Genomic DNA, 19,625 nt, shown 5'->3' with positions numbered 1-19,625 from the left:
CTCGGTTTCTTCGGCATCCCCTTTTTGAACTTTCAGACTTCTACCACTTGTGTAAATCAAGTCTCATCTTTTGAAACCCCCATTATCTTGACTGTATCATTAATCACTGTTTTGGTTAGAAAACAATAAAGCTATTTTTTTTAATGTCCTAATTTTACTGGCCATGGCTGTTAAAACATATTAACCATTGTACTTAATATTCACTGTTCCCTTAGGGATTTCTCTAAGTCTGCCACTTATCCCCCTCACCAATTGGAGGCAGAGACATTTCCTTTCCATCTCAATAGCACCACTGAAACAAGACAGAAAGGCTTATTAACATTTCGCTAAGCATAAATGATATAACAGTTGATAACTACTCACAAAGAAAATGTAAAACTGATCATTGGTATGGCTGTTCTCATTCTCAAGTGGCTACCTGAGGGACTGTCTCTTCTGGCCTCCTCCATATAACTTACGGGGACCCTCTGGTTAGACCAGAGTTTCTCCAACTTCAAGCTCAGGACAATTACCTCTTCCCACTAAAGGTCCATTTTTCAGATATCTTTTCTTGTTCCAGGATCTGCTTCTTTCCAGAAAGACTGACAATGTGGATAACCAATCCATTCGGTGACTACGCTGCTCTCCACCCACGGGGACGTCTGCGTGACCAGTAGCACCATGTATCATAACATGAATAGCAAGCGTGCTCACTGCCACGATCTAAAGATCCAGCAGCACAAGCCCCTGAGTTACCTGTATGATTGAATGGGGGAGGGTAGGCAGCCTGAAAAACATCTAATGTTGAATTAGATGTTGAACCAGTCTCGGCTGTTGGGAGCTCAGAGAGCATCTTCCACTTTTACCATTTTTTTCAAATGTAACTGATCTGTGAAATCTGAAACTCTGAGAGTCACTGCTACACGTTATTATTTGAAGAGATTTGAAAAAAGTTAGCGCTGAGGTCACATCAGAGGGAAGCCCTGGACATATTAAAACAGGAGGGAAGGTGAAGTGAGCCCAATAGGGATCATTGTAAGCGCTTGGCGATCCTGAATAGTTACTTGAGTAAAAATGTACTGTGGAATGGCAGTGGAATGGGAGCCCCATGACCGAAACTATTCAAAGTCAGCTGGGTACTGTTTACAGCCAAAAGTTGGCAGCAACAGGAAGGATGTGTCTTCTCCGATGGAGAAAGCTGGCAGGACACGGCAGAATGTCAAGGCCCAAGCCACGCTGGGAATTCAAATTCCATGAAGGAAGAAGGAGGAGGAGCTAATTCATGCATCCTGGACCAAAACTGCTGAGGGCTGGGAAGGTGTGGCTTGGTCCATCCCAGACACACTGGATGTGAAGGTCCAGGTCAACAAGACTGATCTCAGAGACCATCTGCTGATGGGGCTGAGGCTTTGCTTGTATCTCCATCCAAGTTTGGGAAGAGCTGATAGGCTGAAATGAACATGGGGTCCCGAGGTAGACAGACTGGGTCCAAATCTCAGCTCTGTCACAAGCTAACTATACGACCCTGGGCATGGGTGTGTGTGTGTGTATGTGTGTGTGTGCGAGTGTTTTAACTATCTAGACACTTGTTCATGCCATATCTGCCTTGAAGTAGGCTATGTGACCTTGAGTAACTCATGTTACCTCTTTACTGTCGATTTTCTTATTTGAAGGACTGGGACTAAATAATACACAAGAACCCTCCCAGCTAGAACATTTTAAGGTTCTTTTATTCTAATGTCCTTAAATCTCCATAGGCAAGTAATGTAGGATGGACAGAAGTTCTAGTCCTGGCTCTGTAACACCAGCTGTTTAAATTTCACCCAAGAGTTCCTCTCCGTACAGATACTCATGCTTTTGTATCTAGAAATTACGCAGAAGATATACTTTGATTGGGCCATAGTTACTAGATAAGAAAATACATGTAAAAAGCCAAGGTTCTTTCCTGGCCCATAAAAGGTACTAAATATTTTTTAGATAAAGTCTGTGAGTGTTCCTATGGTAGTAAAATAAAGCCTTCACAACACACTGAGTAAAAGACTATCGATACTAAATTTAAAGGGTCCCGGGTAGTTAAAACTGTCAAGATTTTTATCTGAGTTTTACAGTTTCATTTGTTTCCCCCAGAGCATTCAGCTATTACTTCTTAATACTTTGGCGTGTTTACTCATAGTATGCCCTTTGATCTTTATTGTTGTTTACTTCTGTTCCGCAATGGCCTTGGAAGACAGCAGTCAAGTTTATAGAGTTGTATATCTACTAAGAATAAATATACTCTGATTCTGCTGGGAATAAAATGTTGGCCTCTGCATTGCTTTTGTAAAAATTATTTTGTCACTGCCATCCTCCCGACAACCAAAGCCCCAAAACTGGGAAACGTGCTCCATTTCCTCTCTCTCTCACTTACACGTCATATAGAGCTTTTAAGCAGTTCTGGAATTGCCTGTCTTCTCCCCACTCCACACTCTAATCAAGCCACCATTGTCATTTCCGCTCTCACCCAGTTGGTTGTCTCCTTGTCTTGTATCCCATGTTGGAAAGAATTATGAGTCAAGGGAACACTGCATCAGTCCTCCTGGATTACTTACAAATCAGCCCAGTTCCATACAACCTACCAAGCCAACAAGATGGTAGATTATTTCTTTTGGAAACCATCTTTGTATTTTGTTTTCCTGTTACAGACATTTGTTGCTAAGAGATCTTTGGCTTGGCAAGACCCAGTATATTTTTACTGAAAATCGTGGCTTTGTCTCCCTGACCACTGCTATCAAAACTTCCCAGCCAACCTGAGAGGCTCCATTACCATCACCACGCAAAGAAGCTACCCCGCCTTTACACAGTTTTGCAAACTCCATGGGGGGCCCATGATTTTTTATGAAGGAAAAGCACAGTGTAGTAGGTTAAGTGCCAAGTTAAGGTTTCAGCTCTCTAATCTTTAGGCAAAGCTTGCCTCTTTGCTGGTCAGACCACACACAGGGCAGTCCTGTTGACTTGAAGAAGCCTATTAACAGGAATGTGTCCAAAGAAAATCAATGAGCATCAAGAACAGTACCACATAAGCAATGTTTAGGTGAACTGCATCAGACTCGGAGAGGGCTTCACATGGGGAAGTTAAGGCAAGTAAAATGGGGATTGGGTCTTATCCTCACTGTTACACATTTTAGGCAAAATGTGTAAAATTCACAAGGCAAGGATCAAAACACAGAAAAACACATCCATTTAATTATACACTACAGAATGGGGCTGGCCTGAGGTGGAAGGTCAAGGGAGAGTTCAAGTGCAAGTTAGATAAGCCATATGTAGGTATGCTCTAAGAAGGGCTCATGAGCTGAGACTTTTAAGCCCTCTTATTGTGAGATGTTATGATTCTGCAGCAGTCTCGAGTCCTTTGGTAATGATGTGCTATGACCTGGGGATTTTCCTTTCGGAAGAATGATGCTATGATTTCCAAATCCCTTTTAGCCAGAATTGTTTGGGTGAGCCAAGTAACCTACCAAGTGCCATGGGCTCCATGATGAAAGATGCTATATAAATAAAAAGGGTAATTTAGTCATAATAAATAACAGTAATGATGATGAATGGCAGTGTCACAGAGAAGAAGCTGGCCTGTCATTAGGGAGCCCAAAGCAACCAGCTGTGAGCTAGAAATAATGTGTGTGCAGGCCAGGAGGATGTTCAGGGACTGAGACCACATTAACCTTTCAACCAAAGACCTGGATCAGCCTCTGATTCAGAGGTGCGAGCCTCTGAAATGGAAGAAACTACAGTATTTATCACAGAGCTTGAATATTACCTTGGGCTTATAAGACCTTTACCCAGACAGGTCAACAGGGAGCTTCCTCTTCCAACAGGAGAGAAAACTGAGTAGGTCAGGGAAAGAGCCAGAATTCCAAACTAGAGTTATGACTCTGAACCCAGTGCTCTTTCCATTCTCTACCAGACCCCAGACAATTCAATGGAACGCGTAACTCCAGAAAAGAGCCAACTTGGATGAGAAAATGTTGAAACGGGATCGTGTCCATCAAGATGGCTTGCATAGCTGTTTTCCATTCATTTAAGGCTAAGTAAGCTTGCTAGTAAAATCCTCAGCCCCTCAAACAGGGAGGAGTCATTCACAGATGCCCGGGAGCTGATCTCCAGAACCAAAGGAATGCGTGGTAGGGGGCCAGCTGAGTTCTGTTGGACCAGGAAAGAACACTGCTTTAGGGCTTCGTCCAACTTGAGATCTAAGAAGACTGATTGCCGCCAGAGGCCTGATTGATGTCATCTGCTGAAGGACTTGGCCTCCCACTCCCCACATAAGCTTGAAGACCAACCCGTCACCATATGCAAAGAGGAAGGACCCAGCTCTCTGCCTACCCAAAACTTCCACCAAAAAACCAAAAAACAAAAGAAGTCTGGGAGCTACAAAGCCAAGACTCTTGTAAGGAACACACCAATGTCTTCCTTACCTACTTATCTTCTTTTCCATCTTTTATCTATTAAAATTTTATTTTTACAGTCTTTAGCTTTGACTTGCTTGCATTTTGACATAGCTTAAAATATTTCATCATTTGGAATTTGTTCTGATCCTCTTCCTATGTTTTATCATCTTTATATCTTTAACCTTTGAAACTTACCAGTATTTTTTTGTGCTTATCCTTGAAGCTAATCTATTCTCAGCCATTTAACATTTATTTAGTATTTTTTTCTGAAAAAAACTATTTTGTATTTCTTAAAACATTTCCTTATTTAGTTTAAGTCATTTTAACTCTATCTCTGAAATATTTGTTTTCTTTTTTTATTTCTTTATGATTCTCATTTTATCTCTTCTGCTTCACCTTTTCAATATTGCTCTACTTTCTCAGTTTTCTAAATGTGTGCTTTTGCCTCGTTAATACTAATACTATAAATTGTAACCTCTTTTTCATTTTTAGCTTTTGAAATTAGTGTTCCTTTCAATTTTTCTGTTTATCTTGTATTCTGGTTTCTTTCCATTGGATACCAATGTCCAATCCTATAGTGAAAAGAATCATTTATTACCATCAGAAGGGGCTTTAGTCTTTTCCCACAGTTTGAGGCAGGTATTTGTGAATGTTAACCCTGACCCCCACCCACTGGGAGGTAGGTCAGAAGCATACGCTAGCCTTCTCTTGTTTGGCCATTTTTTCAATCATTCCACTTTTAGTCATTCCACAGCCATTTTTTCAACCATTTGAGCCATTCCATTTAGATAAAGTGACACTCTTATTATAGCTGTAACCGGAACTCAGAAAAATGCAACTGAGAATAAAGATTTATCTGCCATAAATAAAAGTAAGCAAATAAAAGCACTGATCTTCACTTTCAGGAAATCTCAATTTGAGCCTTGACTTTGCCACTAATTCTCCAAGTAACCTGGGGGAGTCGTTTGATTATCATGGACACCAGTTCCCTCCTTTTTAAAAGGAGAGTGTTAGATTATTTCTAAAGAGTCCTCTGTTATTAATTACCTGTGAGTCTTTCTATTCAAAGTCTCATAAGACTGACATCAGTATGAATGGAGAAGACATTGTCATTTGTACCCGGTACCAGAACCCAAGAGAATTTATTCCTGCCAGAGTACCGAGACCTCTCCGATCAAACCCTCTGGGCAAAACAAGAATGTGTTGCGATGGTAACATAAATGCAGGCTAGGTTGGGCCGAGTGCCAGACATACTTGCCATTGATGACACCATCTGGATTGAGCATGGGGATGATCTTGAAAATGAAGTTTTCCCTCAAGAGCCTAGCCACAGGGTCACTGCTGACCAGGAACTCCAAGGTCCCCTTCATCACCCAGCTGGCATTGCTCTCTCCTGGGTGAACTCGAGCGGTGAGCACCTGGTACGGGCGCTGCCCTGCAGAGAAAGAGACACAAGGAAATTAAGCCTAAATACACTTTCCATGTCCATCAAAATAATCTCCAGGAAGCCAGAATTACACCTGACTGGCAGGAAGTCTGAAATTGGTTGACTGTTTCTAATACATATCTAATGTGCATTTATCCACTTTCCATCTGCCTCTATGGTTTGCAAGCCTCAAGAGAGTATAAAGTTAAAGCTCAAGCCTGTTATCAAAAGCATAAGCACTTAGTGGCATAAAAAGAAGCCAAGAATCAGATATTAGCAAGGCCACCAAGGAAGCAATTTACTCTTCAGAGTCCAGTAGCATGATGCTGGATGTCCCAGATCTGAGGCTGAATCTTATCTTTGTCATTTACCGGTCGTAAGATCTCAGCCAAATGACTTAATTTCTCCAAGGCTGCTTTCTCATCTGTAAAATGAGGACAATGATTCTGACCTCGCATGGTTGGTATAAAAAACAAAAGGACATAATTATAAAGCACTTGGCATACTGCTTGCCATTCAGTATGTATGTGTTATTTCGCTCCCTTCTCAATTATAAAGTCCATGGTTAGGATGGTCCCTCTCATTTCCCAATAAAAATAGGAGTCAAGTGCAGAAACCGTATTGGGGACTTTGTGACGGACTTTATGACACTGAACCCAATCCTGGGGAGATTTCACACAAAAGGGAGGCACCAGGAAGCTCATTCTCAGCCTTGCAATACTTCCTTCCCTTTGCAAAAGGAATCAGGAAAACACTCTCTGCCAGTCACAGGGAGTGTATTGACATGAACAGATTTATCAAGAATTCATTCATGAAAGACTTATTCTTTCTTTGCTGATAGAAGACACATGAAGCATCGTACTGTTAAGACCTATTCTTGGACCACTTCTGGGCTCTGGTGGAAAATGTCTTTTGGTTGATTAGTGATGTCTATCCCTATACACTTGGGAATAAGGGGGGAACACGTGGTATCACACAAGCAATTCCCCAAGTCTGCTCTGACCCCTCGTTCCATTCTGTGTGGGTTTTTGACTCTCTCTTGCTTCTGTATCCTCACTCAATTCCTTACTGCTGCGAAACCCACTCTACTGTTGAGAACGAAGTAGCTGCAAACTAGAAATACCTTAGCCACTAAGCAGCCTAAGAGTTACACTAGTCATTTTGTTTCCAGTCATTCAAGTCATGATGAGTTAAATACAGCTTTTCTTCCCTTAAACAGTACTCTTTCTGATGGAATAAACTGTGCCCCTAATTCTATACAAAGAAAGACAAAACTGAATTACTCTCAATAACAGTTAAAGAATAAGTAAGAAAATACAGAGAAACTTTTAATTACCAAATTATATTACTGTTATCATCAGTTAAAACAAAACAAACCCTTATCTGTCAACAGCCAATGGGAAGTAGGTTTAAGGGGCATATATCCATTCATTTTTACTCACTATGTGAGAGCAGGTTACTTTATTTATATATATATAAATATATAAATATATATATATATATATATATATATATATATATATATATATATATATATATACAGCTATGTTTTTTCTTAAGCAGGTGTCTTGAACATATTCTAGGAACTGCAGGAGGCATTGGGTAGAAAAAAAGTTGAATCTATTACAGTCCTTATTCTGTAAGAGGCCAAAGCATTTGTCAGTAGTGACAAACACGCAAGCAAATTGTGACAAGTGAGCTAGTGTAGTTGTATATAAAGCACCAAAAATACATCCAATGGAGAGAGGGAAGGACATTTCCAGAGATGTGATGCTATTTAGACTGGGCCCTACAGAATAAGTGTCATCTAACTAGAGAGAGAAGGTGAGAAAGGGTCTTCTAGGCAAAGAACACACAAAGAACACAGAGGAATAAAAACTGGTACATTCAAGAATAAAGAAACACGATGAACGGCAGAAGCACAGGACAGGAGGTGGTAGCTCATGAGTTTAGGAAAGTAGGCTGGTATCAAACTGGGAAGATCCCTACTTATACTTTGCTTAAGGATTTGAATTTCATTCTGTAGATCAGAGGTTCTCAACCATGGAGTCAGTATCTCACTGGTATGCTATGATCTATGAGGAGATCTATGGCAGAATCACTGGTTACTAATAAAAGTGTAAATGTTTGCTTGTTATACATACATATGTGTATATATATAACATATTTATAGTGTATATTTTATAAACATTATATATATATACACATACATAGACATATACACACATATATACCTACACATATTACATAAAATGATGGTTTCCTGCTCAGTAGCCCTTCTCCCCTTCTTTCCTACTACCAGATCCCTGATTTGGCGGGGGGTGGGGGAATGCCTAGATGAAAACACCCAGTTTTGTGGATCCTCTTGTAGGTAGACGTGGCCATGTGACAGAGCTGTGGCCAATGAGATGTAAGTGGTAGCAGGGGATAAATTTTTCTGGAAAACTGAGTAAAGGGCACAGTTTCACCTGGCAAATGCCTTATTGGTGTTTGTTTCTTATCCTTCCCCTTCTCTTCTTCCTTCCTTGAACACAGATATGATCCTTTCAGGTGAGAAAGCCAACTTGAGACTCAACGTCGCATATAGGATGGTAGAAAGAGTCTGGGTTCTTGAAAAATTCCTGAAGTGGCTACCCTGCATCTTCACTAGCTTCTTCAGTGTTTCTGGATATTTGAGCCCAATAAATCACTAATTGGCTAGGTAAATGTAATCACATTTCTGCTACATCTCATTAAACTCTAGTCTGACTTATATGAATATAAGACCAGGTTTAAAGTCAATCTTATAATTTTAGCCAGAACAGCACGCATCCAAGAGTGCTTTCTGGACTGGGGAGAAAAGAGTGAGAAAGTTGTAATGAAAATATTTTTTACATGTGTCCCAGAAAAAATAGTTAAGAAATAGAGAGCAAATGATGGCTTTTCAATAGGAGAAAGGCATGCCAAAGACTGTGCTTCAAAAAATAACTCTGACATTATTGTAGATAATACATTTGCTTATTCAGAGACAGAATTGCCTAGTGGAGTAGAGAACAACTCTTAGAGCCATATTTCCAAAGTTCAAATTCCAACCCCACCATTTCCTATCTGAGATGAATGATGTAAGTTTCTAAAGAAATTAAGTATTGGATTGGGTGTTCTGCATGTAAAACTAATGATTTGCTAACTGGAACTCACTAAATAAGCATCTTGGGCAGGACAGTGGGGGAGATATACAGTCAGCTAGCTGAGCACAGTTGAAGTTAGCTGAAGGTCAACTTTCCCACTATATCATTTGCTCACAATCACTTTTCACTCCTTCCAAAGCAAGCTGTATTGGCACACCAATAAAAAGCTTACTGAGAAATAAAGAGGCTTGATGAATTCGTACCCAATCAGCTGCCTATTTTCAGTCCTATAATTCCATATCACTCTCTTTGTGGTTTTTGAACTGTGTTCATTTACAGCATATTGAACAACAACAGTAAATGCTCCCAGCCCAGCAAGAAGAAATTTAAAAAAAAATAGCTTAAGCTCTTGTAAATTTTCAACACCAACTGAACATTCTCATTGTCTGGGCCAGTTGAGTCCCATTGCCTGATACTCAGTATAATGCTGTGCATTAGTCAATAAGCCAAATGCAGCCCTTGCAAAGAAATGTCAGTGATACGTTTCTTCCCTTTGGAGAGTCAGGTTGATAATCTGCTGTATTGTTAATTCACCACGAGACCTAGCAGGCTGATCTGAGCTTCCTGAAGAAGCAATAGGGAAAACCTGGTTGTCACGAAGACATAACCATAAGCAGCATTTTAGCCCTTGCTAGTTGATTTTTCCTCTCTTCCTCTCTGTGACTGAAGGCAATTTTGCAGTCGTCTTGGTGAGTTAAACTTATGAGACCATTCAGTTGCAGCAGCAAATGGTGCTCCAGAGAACCCACGATAGAGCACAGCTGGATGTAGCATGCAATACCCATACTATGTGTTTTTTTTTTATCATTGACAGTTTAAATTTTAATAACTCATCTCTGTTTAGGGTAGGGCCAAGAGTGTCAGGCATCTGCCTTTTTCTTTACTCTGTAATTTATAAAATCTATTCTGGAGGCCACCAAAATCTATGGAGGAGTCATGGTTGGCAATTTTCTAATTCGTAAAGCTACATATTGAATTCATGTCAGTGGTAATGACATCTGTTAGAAACAAGTAGGGGGTTGTATCATGCCTGAGAGATATCAGACTCAAGGCCAGTGAAAAACTGAGTGAGAACTGAAGACATGTGATGACACACATGTGTACCCAACTATGTAAGCATCCATTCATTTATTACCTCTTTCTCTCTTTCAGCAATATATATTAGGCTCCTACTGATGCTCTGTAAGGTTCTGGAGATTCTAAAAGAAGTCATGATTTTTGTGGCCAGGGAACTAATAATAGTCTGGTGAGAAGGACAAGCACACAGATAATTATGATCCAATGTGATCAGGGACATTTGTCAAGACATTTCCAAAGCACAGTGGAAATGCTCATTGTGACATTATTGACGGTAATGTGAGTAACTAGAAATGACTTGAATGTGCATCCACAGGAAATTAGTTAAGGAAATGTTTCATAAAACAGAATACTATGCAATCATTAACAATGGCACATAGATTTCTTTCTGGTGACACTGGAAGATCTCTGCTCCATAATGATGAGTGAAAAAAATGTAGGAAAGAAGGTTATATTATAATGGATGCCATTTGTGTGTAATTGCAGATACTCAAAGCTGTCTATACACAGAGACACATCTGTGAGGGGAGGACATCTGGGTAAATTTCATGTCCTTTTTATCCCAATCTAGAATGTTCGTCTCTTCAGAAAATCATAATCATATGTCAATTTTCATAAAGCTCAAATATGCTCCAATAGCAGTCAACCACAAAAGAGAAAGAGAAAATAAATGAATGTTCACAGAAGAGGTGACATTGGCTCTGGTTTGTCCAGTTTGAGTGAGAGTTTGCCAGATGAAGAAGAGAAAGGAGGCAGGTGATGGAAAGGGGCTAAGTAGGCGTCTTTGCAAAATAATGAGGTCATAGAGCACAAAGTATGTGAAGAAGAGCGATGTGAATTTATGTGCCTGAAGCACTAGCTATATGGTGGGAAGAAGCAGGGAGATGCTATAAAGCTAAGTCTGTGCCTGTTTCTCTTACACAGACCTTTTAGCCCACGCTAAGTAGTTTGGAAACAATCCTAGAAGCTGCGGAAGCACCATGGAAGATCGTTCTGCAAGGGTGTGATCAGATGGGAGTTCTTGTTGGAGCTGAAGACCGTAGGAGAAATGGCCAAAAGAGCAGGTTGTGATTTCAAGGTCAACGTCAAGACTTGCTACTTGCAGGAAGTCAGACAGAGAAAGAAAAATACCATATGATATCACTTATAAGTGGAGTCTAAAAAAATGACACGAATAAACTTACTTACAAAACAGAAAGAGACTCATAAACATAGAAACCAAACTTATGGTTACCAGCAGGGAAAGGGGAAGGGAGGGATAAACTGGGAGTCCAGGATTGGCTGATGCAAACCACTATGTACAGAATAGATAAATAACAAGGTCCTACTGTACAGCACAGGGAACTATATTCAATTGCTGGTAGTAACCTGTAATGAAAAAGACTATATATACATATATATATACACACACACATATATGTGTGTGTGTGTGTGTGTGTATATATATGACTGATTCACTACACTACACATTCAGAAACTAATACAACATTGTAAATCAACTACATTTCAACTTAAAAAAATGCTTAATGTTGAAAAAAAAAAAAAAGGTCAAGTCAGCCAACTAGACCTTAACGCTGGAAGAGAATGGATAAAAATGACCAAACTGAAGGGCAAGAGGTTGAGGAAAGAGATCAGGAAACAGAAATGGAAAAGAAAATGCCAGTGAAAGAAGATTCTGAGAAAGAGAAAATTTGCAAAGAGGTGCGGTGGGAACAATTTTATCCATTATATAATGCACATCATACTAATGTTTCCCATCAAAAGTAGCACGCTATGAACATTTTCTGCACTGTGTGTTTTTCATTTACTAATACATTTTGGAGGTCTTTCCACATCGATATATAAAGATTCTTGCATCTTTTTTAATTAGCTGTATTTATGGTATAATTCACACACGCAATAAATTTTACCAATTTTAATTTTACACTTTAGTGAATTTTGACAAATGCATGCAGTGCTGTAAAACCACTACGATCATGCTATAGAATATTATTATCACAGAAATCCCCCTCCTTCACCTTTGCAGGCAATCATCTCACCACACCACAACCCTCTGTCAACCACGGATCTACTTTTCGTCTCTAAAGGGTTGTCTTCTCTGGAATGTCATAATAATTGATTCATACAGCATGTCTTTCTGTCTGGCTTCTTTCTCTTAGCATAATGCTTTTGAGAGTCATCCATGTTGTTGCCTATAGCAATAATTTGTTCCTTTTAGCCGCTGACGTATATTCCGGTGTACCACACAGCAATGGATACGCCACAATTTGCTTATCACCTCACCTGTTGATAAGTGTTTGTGTTATTTCCAGTTTAGGACCATTGGCCCCAATGTGTGATGGAATTTTATGAATGTTACCCATGTGTTTAAAAGAATGCTGTTGAGTGCAATGTTCCATATACACCAATTAGATCCGATCTGTTAGTTAAATTGTTCACATTTTCTATATTCTTCCTTGATATTATGTCTCCTTATACTGTGAGTTACAGAAAGAGGTAAAAGTCTCCAAAGATGATTTTAGACCTGCCTATTTCTCCTTATATTGTCATTTATTTATTTATTTTAAAGCTATGCTTTAACTGAAGACACATTTAGCATCATTACGTTGTCCTAACTGGACAGTTTACTGATAAAAGGTATGTCTCTGTTTCTGCTAATGCATTTCTCCTTAGCGTCTCCTCTCTCTTAATGCTAGCTTTCTTTTGATTAGTATTTACAATGTGTATCATTTCTCATCCCTTTACTTTCAACCTTTCCATCACTTCTCAGTAGATATCTATTCCTTGGAAGTATCATATAGTTGAATATTGCATTTTACTCAGCCTAGCAATCTTTTATTTCTTTTAAATGGAACATTTAGTCAATTTGCATTTGCAACTAATCATAAATGTGGGTTTAAAGCTATCATTGTATTGTTTGCTCTCCATTCATCTTAACTTTTATAGAATCTATTTTCTTTCCTATCTGGTGTTCCTTTGGATTGATTGGGTATTTTTTTTCCTGGTCCTTTTCCCTGCTCTATTAGTTTGGCAGTTATACATCCTTTTATTCTTCTTTAATTAGTTACTTGAGAGATTACAGTAAGCACTTTTGACTTATCATCATGTAATATAATCTACCATGTTTTAATTCCCACTATAAATCTTAAAACTCACAAAACATTTGTTTTTTGTTTGTTTGTTTACCATTTTTTTAAATTGAGTTATAGTCAGTTTACAATGTTGTGTCAATTTCCAACGTAGAGCACAATTTATTGTGTTATAAAGTCAATGTTGATTTAAATTAAATTGTATATTTACCCTTTTAATTATTCTTCATCCCTTACTGCACCTACAAGCATCTATCAAGTTTCATTTTCCTTGTGCCTGAAGAATCGCCCGTCAGTATTTCCTCTGACATGGGTCTGCTGTCAGTGACCACTCTCCCTTTCTGTGTCTTCTTCATTTGTCTGAAAATGAATTCATCCCATCTTCAGGTTTGAAAAATATCTTTGCTGCATATTGGACCATATCACTCCTGGTACTGACCTTTCAGTTTTCCATTTCTTTTCCATGTTCCTTCCACACAGATTCTGCAAGAACCTGGCTGCCTTTAACACCCCTTACAGGTACTTAGAACTTTGTCTCCTCATTTTGCAGAAATAGGAGTATGTGTTTTCCATTATAAATGTTCTTTTTACATGGTTTCTAAAAGAAGGGAGAATTTTTTCACTGGAATTTCCAAGTTCCTGAGCTTTCTTATACTCTTTTTTTTTTAACTTTTCTGTTGATTAGATCGAAATCTCTAGGTAGACAGTCCTAACATCTGCAAAAACAATGAAATATTTTTCTCCAAAGGTTATATCGCTTATTTTTCATACATTTCTGATTTCTTAGAATTTCTGCAATAATGTGAAATATTATCAGTTGTGGTAACATTTAAATCTATTCAATGTTACCACAACTGGTGGATCTCTGACAGTTAGTACCAATCATTCAGGCCAGCTTTGTTACAACGTGTGAGATTATATGTAAACAGATTCATGACATTTCTAGCACAACTTGCAGCTGAGAAGATTCGTTCACCTTCATTATCCCTTCAGTTCTCAGAGGAAAAGGTGAAGTAAGCAAGACAAGGACTATTCTCTTCTCACTCAGAACGCTAGGAAAGAGAGAAAGCATGAGAAAAAAAAAATCGGTGTTCTGAATCAAAATCCAATGTTCTTTCCATTTGACGGTGTGTTATTCTGTGTGTATACTTCAGAGGAAAGCTGAAATGAATCCTCCTGAGATAAAACATGATGATATATTGAGGGGCAAACAAGCACCATGTAAATTTTGCATCAGACAAGCTGGGTTTGAGGCCCAATTCTGCCTCATACTAACTGAATGGGTTTGGGGAAATTAAACTCTTTTGAAATCTCAGTTCCTGACCTATAAAATAAGGCTCTCTCAGATCTTCGCAGCACTAAATTCAACGATTACCAATGGCCATGTGAAATGTGGTAGATACAAATAAAACTTTTTAGCCAGTAGTTTCAATTCCCTTTGATTCTATTATATTCTTCTGTATTCTTTTAATAGAGTGCCTAACAAGAAGCAAAATTACATGCAGCTTCATTTCTTTTTTTTTTTTTTCTCTTTTTCCAATATTCAGATGCAAGTGCTAATGAGAAGCGAAGTCAAAAGTCAGGTAGCAGCAGAAGGAGACAGTGCAGGTGACCACTGCTAATAGCTTCTGAACACTCAAGCATGGGCCAGGGCTCTCCTGCTGCGGCTGACCGCTGGGGCACAAGTCCTTCCCAGACGGGCAGGGTCTTCTGAACACATGCCCTCTTTTATAAACTCTGAAGCTATGATCTTTCTGGCCCATATGCCCCGAGAATAAGAAACTGACCAGCTTGCAGTTTCCAAACTATTTCCATTTGGGGTTGCTCCAAATGGTAAGGTAAAATCCTCAGTTCACCCTAACTGCCTCATGTTCATTCCCACTCTATTCCAGAGGCAAGAAGTGGCATCAGATCTTGCCCCGCCTCTGCCTTTTCCTCAAAGCCTGAGGAATGACCTCTATGCCCCCAGATGAGTGACATACAGCCTGAGAAGCTCTGACTTCTTTCTGTGAAGAGATTTCTTCCTTTTCTCCAGAGGTATAGGGGCTCATGCACTGACAGAGGAAGGAGAGAGGATGCTCATGGTCCCGGCTTGCCTTGCTGAGGATTCCTGGGGGCAGCAGGGAGACGGCCATGGAGCAAAGGCTGACCTCAGGCCCTGAATGGCTGATGAGCTACAGAAATTGATTGGAAGACCATGATCTTGTCATGGCAGCACCGGAATCATTTTCTTAACTCTTTTAAACTTCTTCACAAAGAAATACACACAGCAGGGAAGAAAAGTTCAAAGTAAAATGTATTTCCCTCTAACGTCCAGGACCAGCAAAGCCCCGCCCTCTTTAATTCCTCCTCTCTCTCTCCATCATGCATCCCTCTTGCTTCTTCACCGCACACATCCAACCTCTTCCTCACCATCTGGTCCAGCCACATGGCATCCCAAGAGATCCAAAACCAAACAGAAAAATCCCAAATCTGACTGCATCACCTTTCACATGATAAACTCCAGTAGAACCTACACTTCTTACAGAGTTCTCACTGAACATCCCACCAGCCGGCCTCGGTCAGACTGTTTGGTCTCAGTTCCCAAATAGTCTACTGTTCCCAAAACACAGCCCGTCCTCTCCCCTCCATGGCTCTGTCCTGTTGCCCACGCCCTTCTCTCTATGTAGAAGTCCTTCCCCACTTCTCCGCCTGGCAAGTTCTCATTGCTTTCACCCTGAAGCTTTTCTCGACCCCTCCCCTTGCCCCAGGAAGAAAGAATGGTCTCCATCTCTTAAGTTCTATGGCACGTGTGGGTTTCTGGAGTTACCCTGATGTACACTATCCGTGCATCTGTAAACAACTCTCCAAGGAACCTTCTCAACCACTTTCTTGTTTGGTCTCTTTCACTGTCCTGCCTGCTCCCTGTACCTTATTTCTCTGTTCCTAAAGCTGTGTACGTTGGGGGTTTTTGGGAAATGTTTGCTGAGTAGATGGGTGTAATTAGCTCCTGTAAATTAACAGCTCCATGCCCAGTTGTGTCACAATAAACAAACTCACTATTTTTTTTTCAAAATCCATTCACTCACTTGTTCATTCATTCAACAAGTATTTACTGAGCTCTTAAGATGCATCGGGCACTGTAATAGGGACTGGAGCTATCACAGTGGAAGAGTCAAAGTCCCACCATCAGGGGCTTGCCTCCCAGTGCAGAAGGCAAATAATAACATCATGGAAGTACCACGAAGGAAAATAACGCCGAGGGAGGTGACAGAGAATTCAGAGGCAGGGTGGAGCTCATCATCTTGGGAAAGATGCTGAAGACAGGGCTCTCCAAGGAGTTGACACCTAAGCAGAGACCTCCGTGCGCTGAGGACATTTAGCCAGTTGAAGACATAAAGTTGTGTAGGGCTGGAGCAGAGGGTGTGATGTGGACCAGACCAGATTCAGTGAGTCTTATAGAGAAAGACTGGGTTGTGATGGGAAATCGTGGAGGTTTGAGCAGGGCAGCACCGTGACCTAATTTGGACTTTTGCTCCATTTCAGATAATTTTCCATGTCGCAGTCAGAATAATGTTTTCAAAGTCTAGACAGGGAGGCCAGTCAGCTTCCTCACGTATGATAACAGCACATTGTTCTGTGTTTCTGACACCAAAACAACCACGTTAAACTATTTGCCCTCAACAGTGGTCACTCACAGATTTTTTTCACTTTACGTGACTAAGTGAATAAGTGAAAAATTCTATCCATGAAGTAGTTGACAAGATTATGCGCCCGTTCATTTATTCAGCACTTACTGAGTATCTTCTGTGTGCCAAGGACACATCAAACACGGAGAGTAACCAGGAGTTTTAGGCAGAGTCCCTGTCCTCAAGGAACTCCCAGTTTCCCCATGGAAAGTAGGTAAACTGAGAATGAAAGAATTTTGGCCCTTTAGAAGCTTCTCTCAACTAGAGCAGTGTTTCTCAAACTGTGCTGTGCATGTGACGCCTCCAGGGACCTTGTGAAAATGCAGATTCCATTTCAGTGACTCTGAGGGGAGCCTGACACCCTGCATTTCTACCCATTTCCCAAGTGATGCCAAGATTGCTCATCAAAGGTCACCCTCTGAGCAGCAAAGCTTTCCCTGTCCCACAGAAATAGAATGCAAGGCACAGAAATATTATGCAAAATGTATTTTTTTCTAATAGTCACATTTTTTAATTTAAAAAATGAAATTAGTTTTCATGTTAAGTTGTATGTAGCCTAAGAGATTCAAAATATTACTATTTCAGTAAGTAATTGATACAAAAAAAAATGCTTGATGAGATGTTTTATATTTTTTTATACTAAGTTAACTCTTTCAGCACATCTCAGTTTGGACTACTCTCTTTTAATTGCTCAGTGGTCCCATGTGACTCTTGAATACTAAATTGAAAAATACAGCCTTGACCCTCTTCTAACTCTCTAACTGCAACACTTTACCATATTTAATGGTTAGTTATTATACCCCAATGAAACATAGTTGAGACATTAGAAAATGAATAAAAGAAGAAGGCCCACACACACACACACACACACACACACAAAGAAAACATCGTGTTACTGTCTTCTTTCTCATGAAACCATCCAATTTTGCAATATCACAAACTCATATTTCTTTGCAAAGGGCGATCTTGCCTTCTTATTTTGTGCCTTTCTATCCCTGACTAAGAGAAAGTGGGCTTGGATAATGGGTATAAATGAAAAGAAAATCAGGAAATCTATTCCTGGGCACTTCTCAGATCACCAAGAGGAAGTGGTGTAATCGAGGCGGAGGTAACAGTTTTTAGACGCTGCATAAACATATGAATTCATCTGCATCTCCTCATCTGCTTCAAACTGCATGAACTTCTCTGGAGATTTTGTTATATTGTAATATGCTGGAAACAAAAAGAATGTATCTGTGCTATAATGATACATAATATAGACAGTATTATAATACAGCATTTGGATTGGGTTTGAGGAATTTACTACACATCAGGAAAACTGCAGACAGATGCTGCTGCACCCCCGCTGACCGCCCACCAACCCATCAGCTGATCTCAGGGATGCTTTGCAATTCTGCCTGGGATCCCCTGGCTCAGTGGTACCCCAGGGCACTAGCTCCTTTGCCCCGGCCTCCCTAGTAGAATTAATTCTGCCCACAGGAGCATGAACTAATTCCCTCAAGCTCTAAAAGGTCCCAGGAGGGCACTGTCACCTGCAGACCACCCAGAGAGGGGCCAAATCACTACCAGCTATTTCTGAAAGGATGTCTTGTAAAGACACAGCCAAGGCTCAAGCAATCTCCTGTCGGGGCTCCTGGCCTGAGCACTATCATGACAGAGTCCAGCATCACACTAACCTGGAGAAGAGTCAAGCGCCAAAATGAGCTGGTAAGGAGACCTTTGCATGCTCCACCCCAGCACATCCCGCGTTGTTACGCTATGTTATGTTTCACCAGGTTTAGGCGTAGTATAAAGCGCAGAAAGATACAGATACGAATCTTGAAGAGAAAGATTAAAGAGCTATCGGCTTTGCTCAGAAGACTTTGAAATATCCTAGTGGGTAATTCTGCTCCCAGATCACATCCAGCGAGTATCTCTGGCTTTGCTCTTTCCTATATTATTTGCCTGAAAGTATGTGAACGAGAAAAAAAGTTCAAATTCCCTGAGGGCACAGGCTCTGGATTCTAAAGACAGAGTTTCCTCCAGAAGCAAAGTGCTGGCCGTCGTGTTACAGTGGGCTACTGGGCAACCTTACTGCAGAATATCATCAGGCATAGCCGGGAAGAAGGGAAGGGAAGTGATGAGACAAGCAAGGGGAAAATGTGACTTCCTGTGAAATGGACATTTTTAAATAGGCGACTATGATAATTCTCATTTAAAATTATACATACCTAACTGAAAGCCCGCTCTCTTCACTGCAGGACCTTGCAGGAACCTCAGACTTCCCCCAAGCCCTTTCCACTTCCAGCTATTTAAGACAGCAGAAAACCCACCGAGTGAACACCACATGATGCATAAATTATGGGCCTGAGTCATAAGGACCAATAAGGCAGGCGGAGAAAATTTAAGAGTCTTAAGCCCAAAACATATGTCATCACCCGACACCTGAGCAGCACAGTTTAAAACTGAAATGGTGCCAGGAAATTTCAATAGCTGCGTTACGTGCAGTGAGATGTGGAAACTTTTACTCTTACAAGGGTCGGTGTGGTAGAGGCTGTTTCAGGAACCTGGAGGTGTTTAAGGAAAGGGGGGAGGTTGGCGATAGGAAAAGTAACCTTGCTGCTTAGTTACTCCACACACAGGACCCAGGGATGTTCCGGGCGCACATTGGCTGGAATAGAGCAATTATATTTTATTTTGTTTTTTGATTATATTTTAAAATTAAGGCTTAGCTGCTGATTTACGGTAAGAGATGAAAGGAGGGAGCGAGAGAAGAAACAAGAGAAGAAGAAAGAGAAAGAGGGTGATTATTGCTG

The 19,625-nt window shown here is 40.3% G+C and overlaps 1 protein-coding gene across 1 annotated transcript in view; it reads right to left on the bottom strand.

Annotated features, from left to right (window-relative positions):
* Positions 1 to 19,625, bottom strand: part of AGBL1 (AGBL carboxypeptidase 1) — a 645,810-nt gene that overhangs the window by 378,688 nt on the left and 247,497 nt on the right. Inside the window, exon 18 of the mRNA XM_072950742.1 lies at positions 5,658 to 5,838. Coding sequence (XP_072806843.1) covers positions 5,658 to 5,838 — 181 coding nt within the window. The remainder of the gene's footprint in view (positions 1 to 5,657; positions 5,839 to 19,625) is intronic.

Source organism: Vicugna pacos, chromosome 27, assembly GCF_048564905.1.
Source record: "Vicugna pacos chromosome 27, VicPac4, whole genome shotgun sequence".
In the NCBI taxonomy this organism is placed as follows: domain Eukaryota; kingdom Metazoa; phylum Chordata; class Mammalia; order Artiodactyla; family Camelidae; genus Vicugna; species Vicugna pacos.
This window is presented reverse-complemented; position numbering and strand designations above follow the sequence as displayed.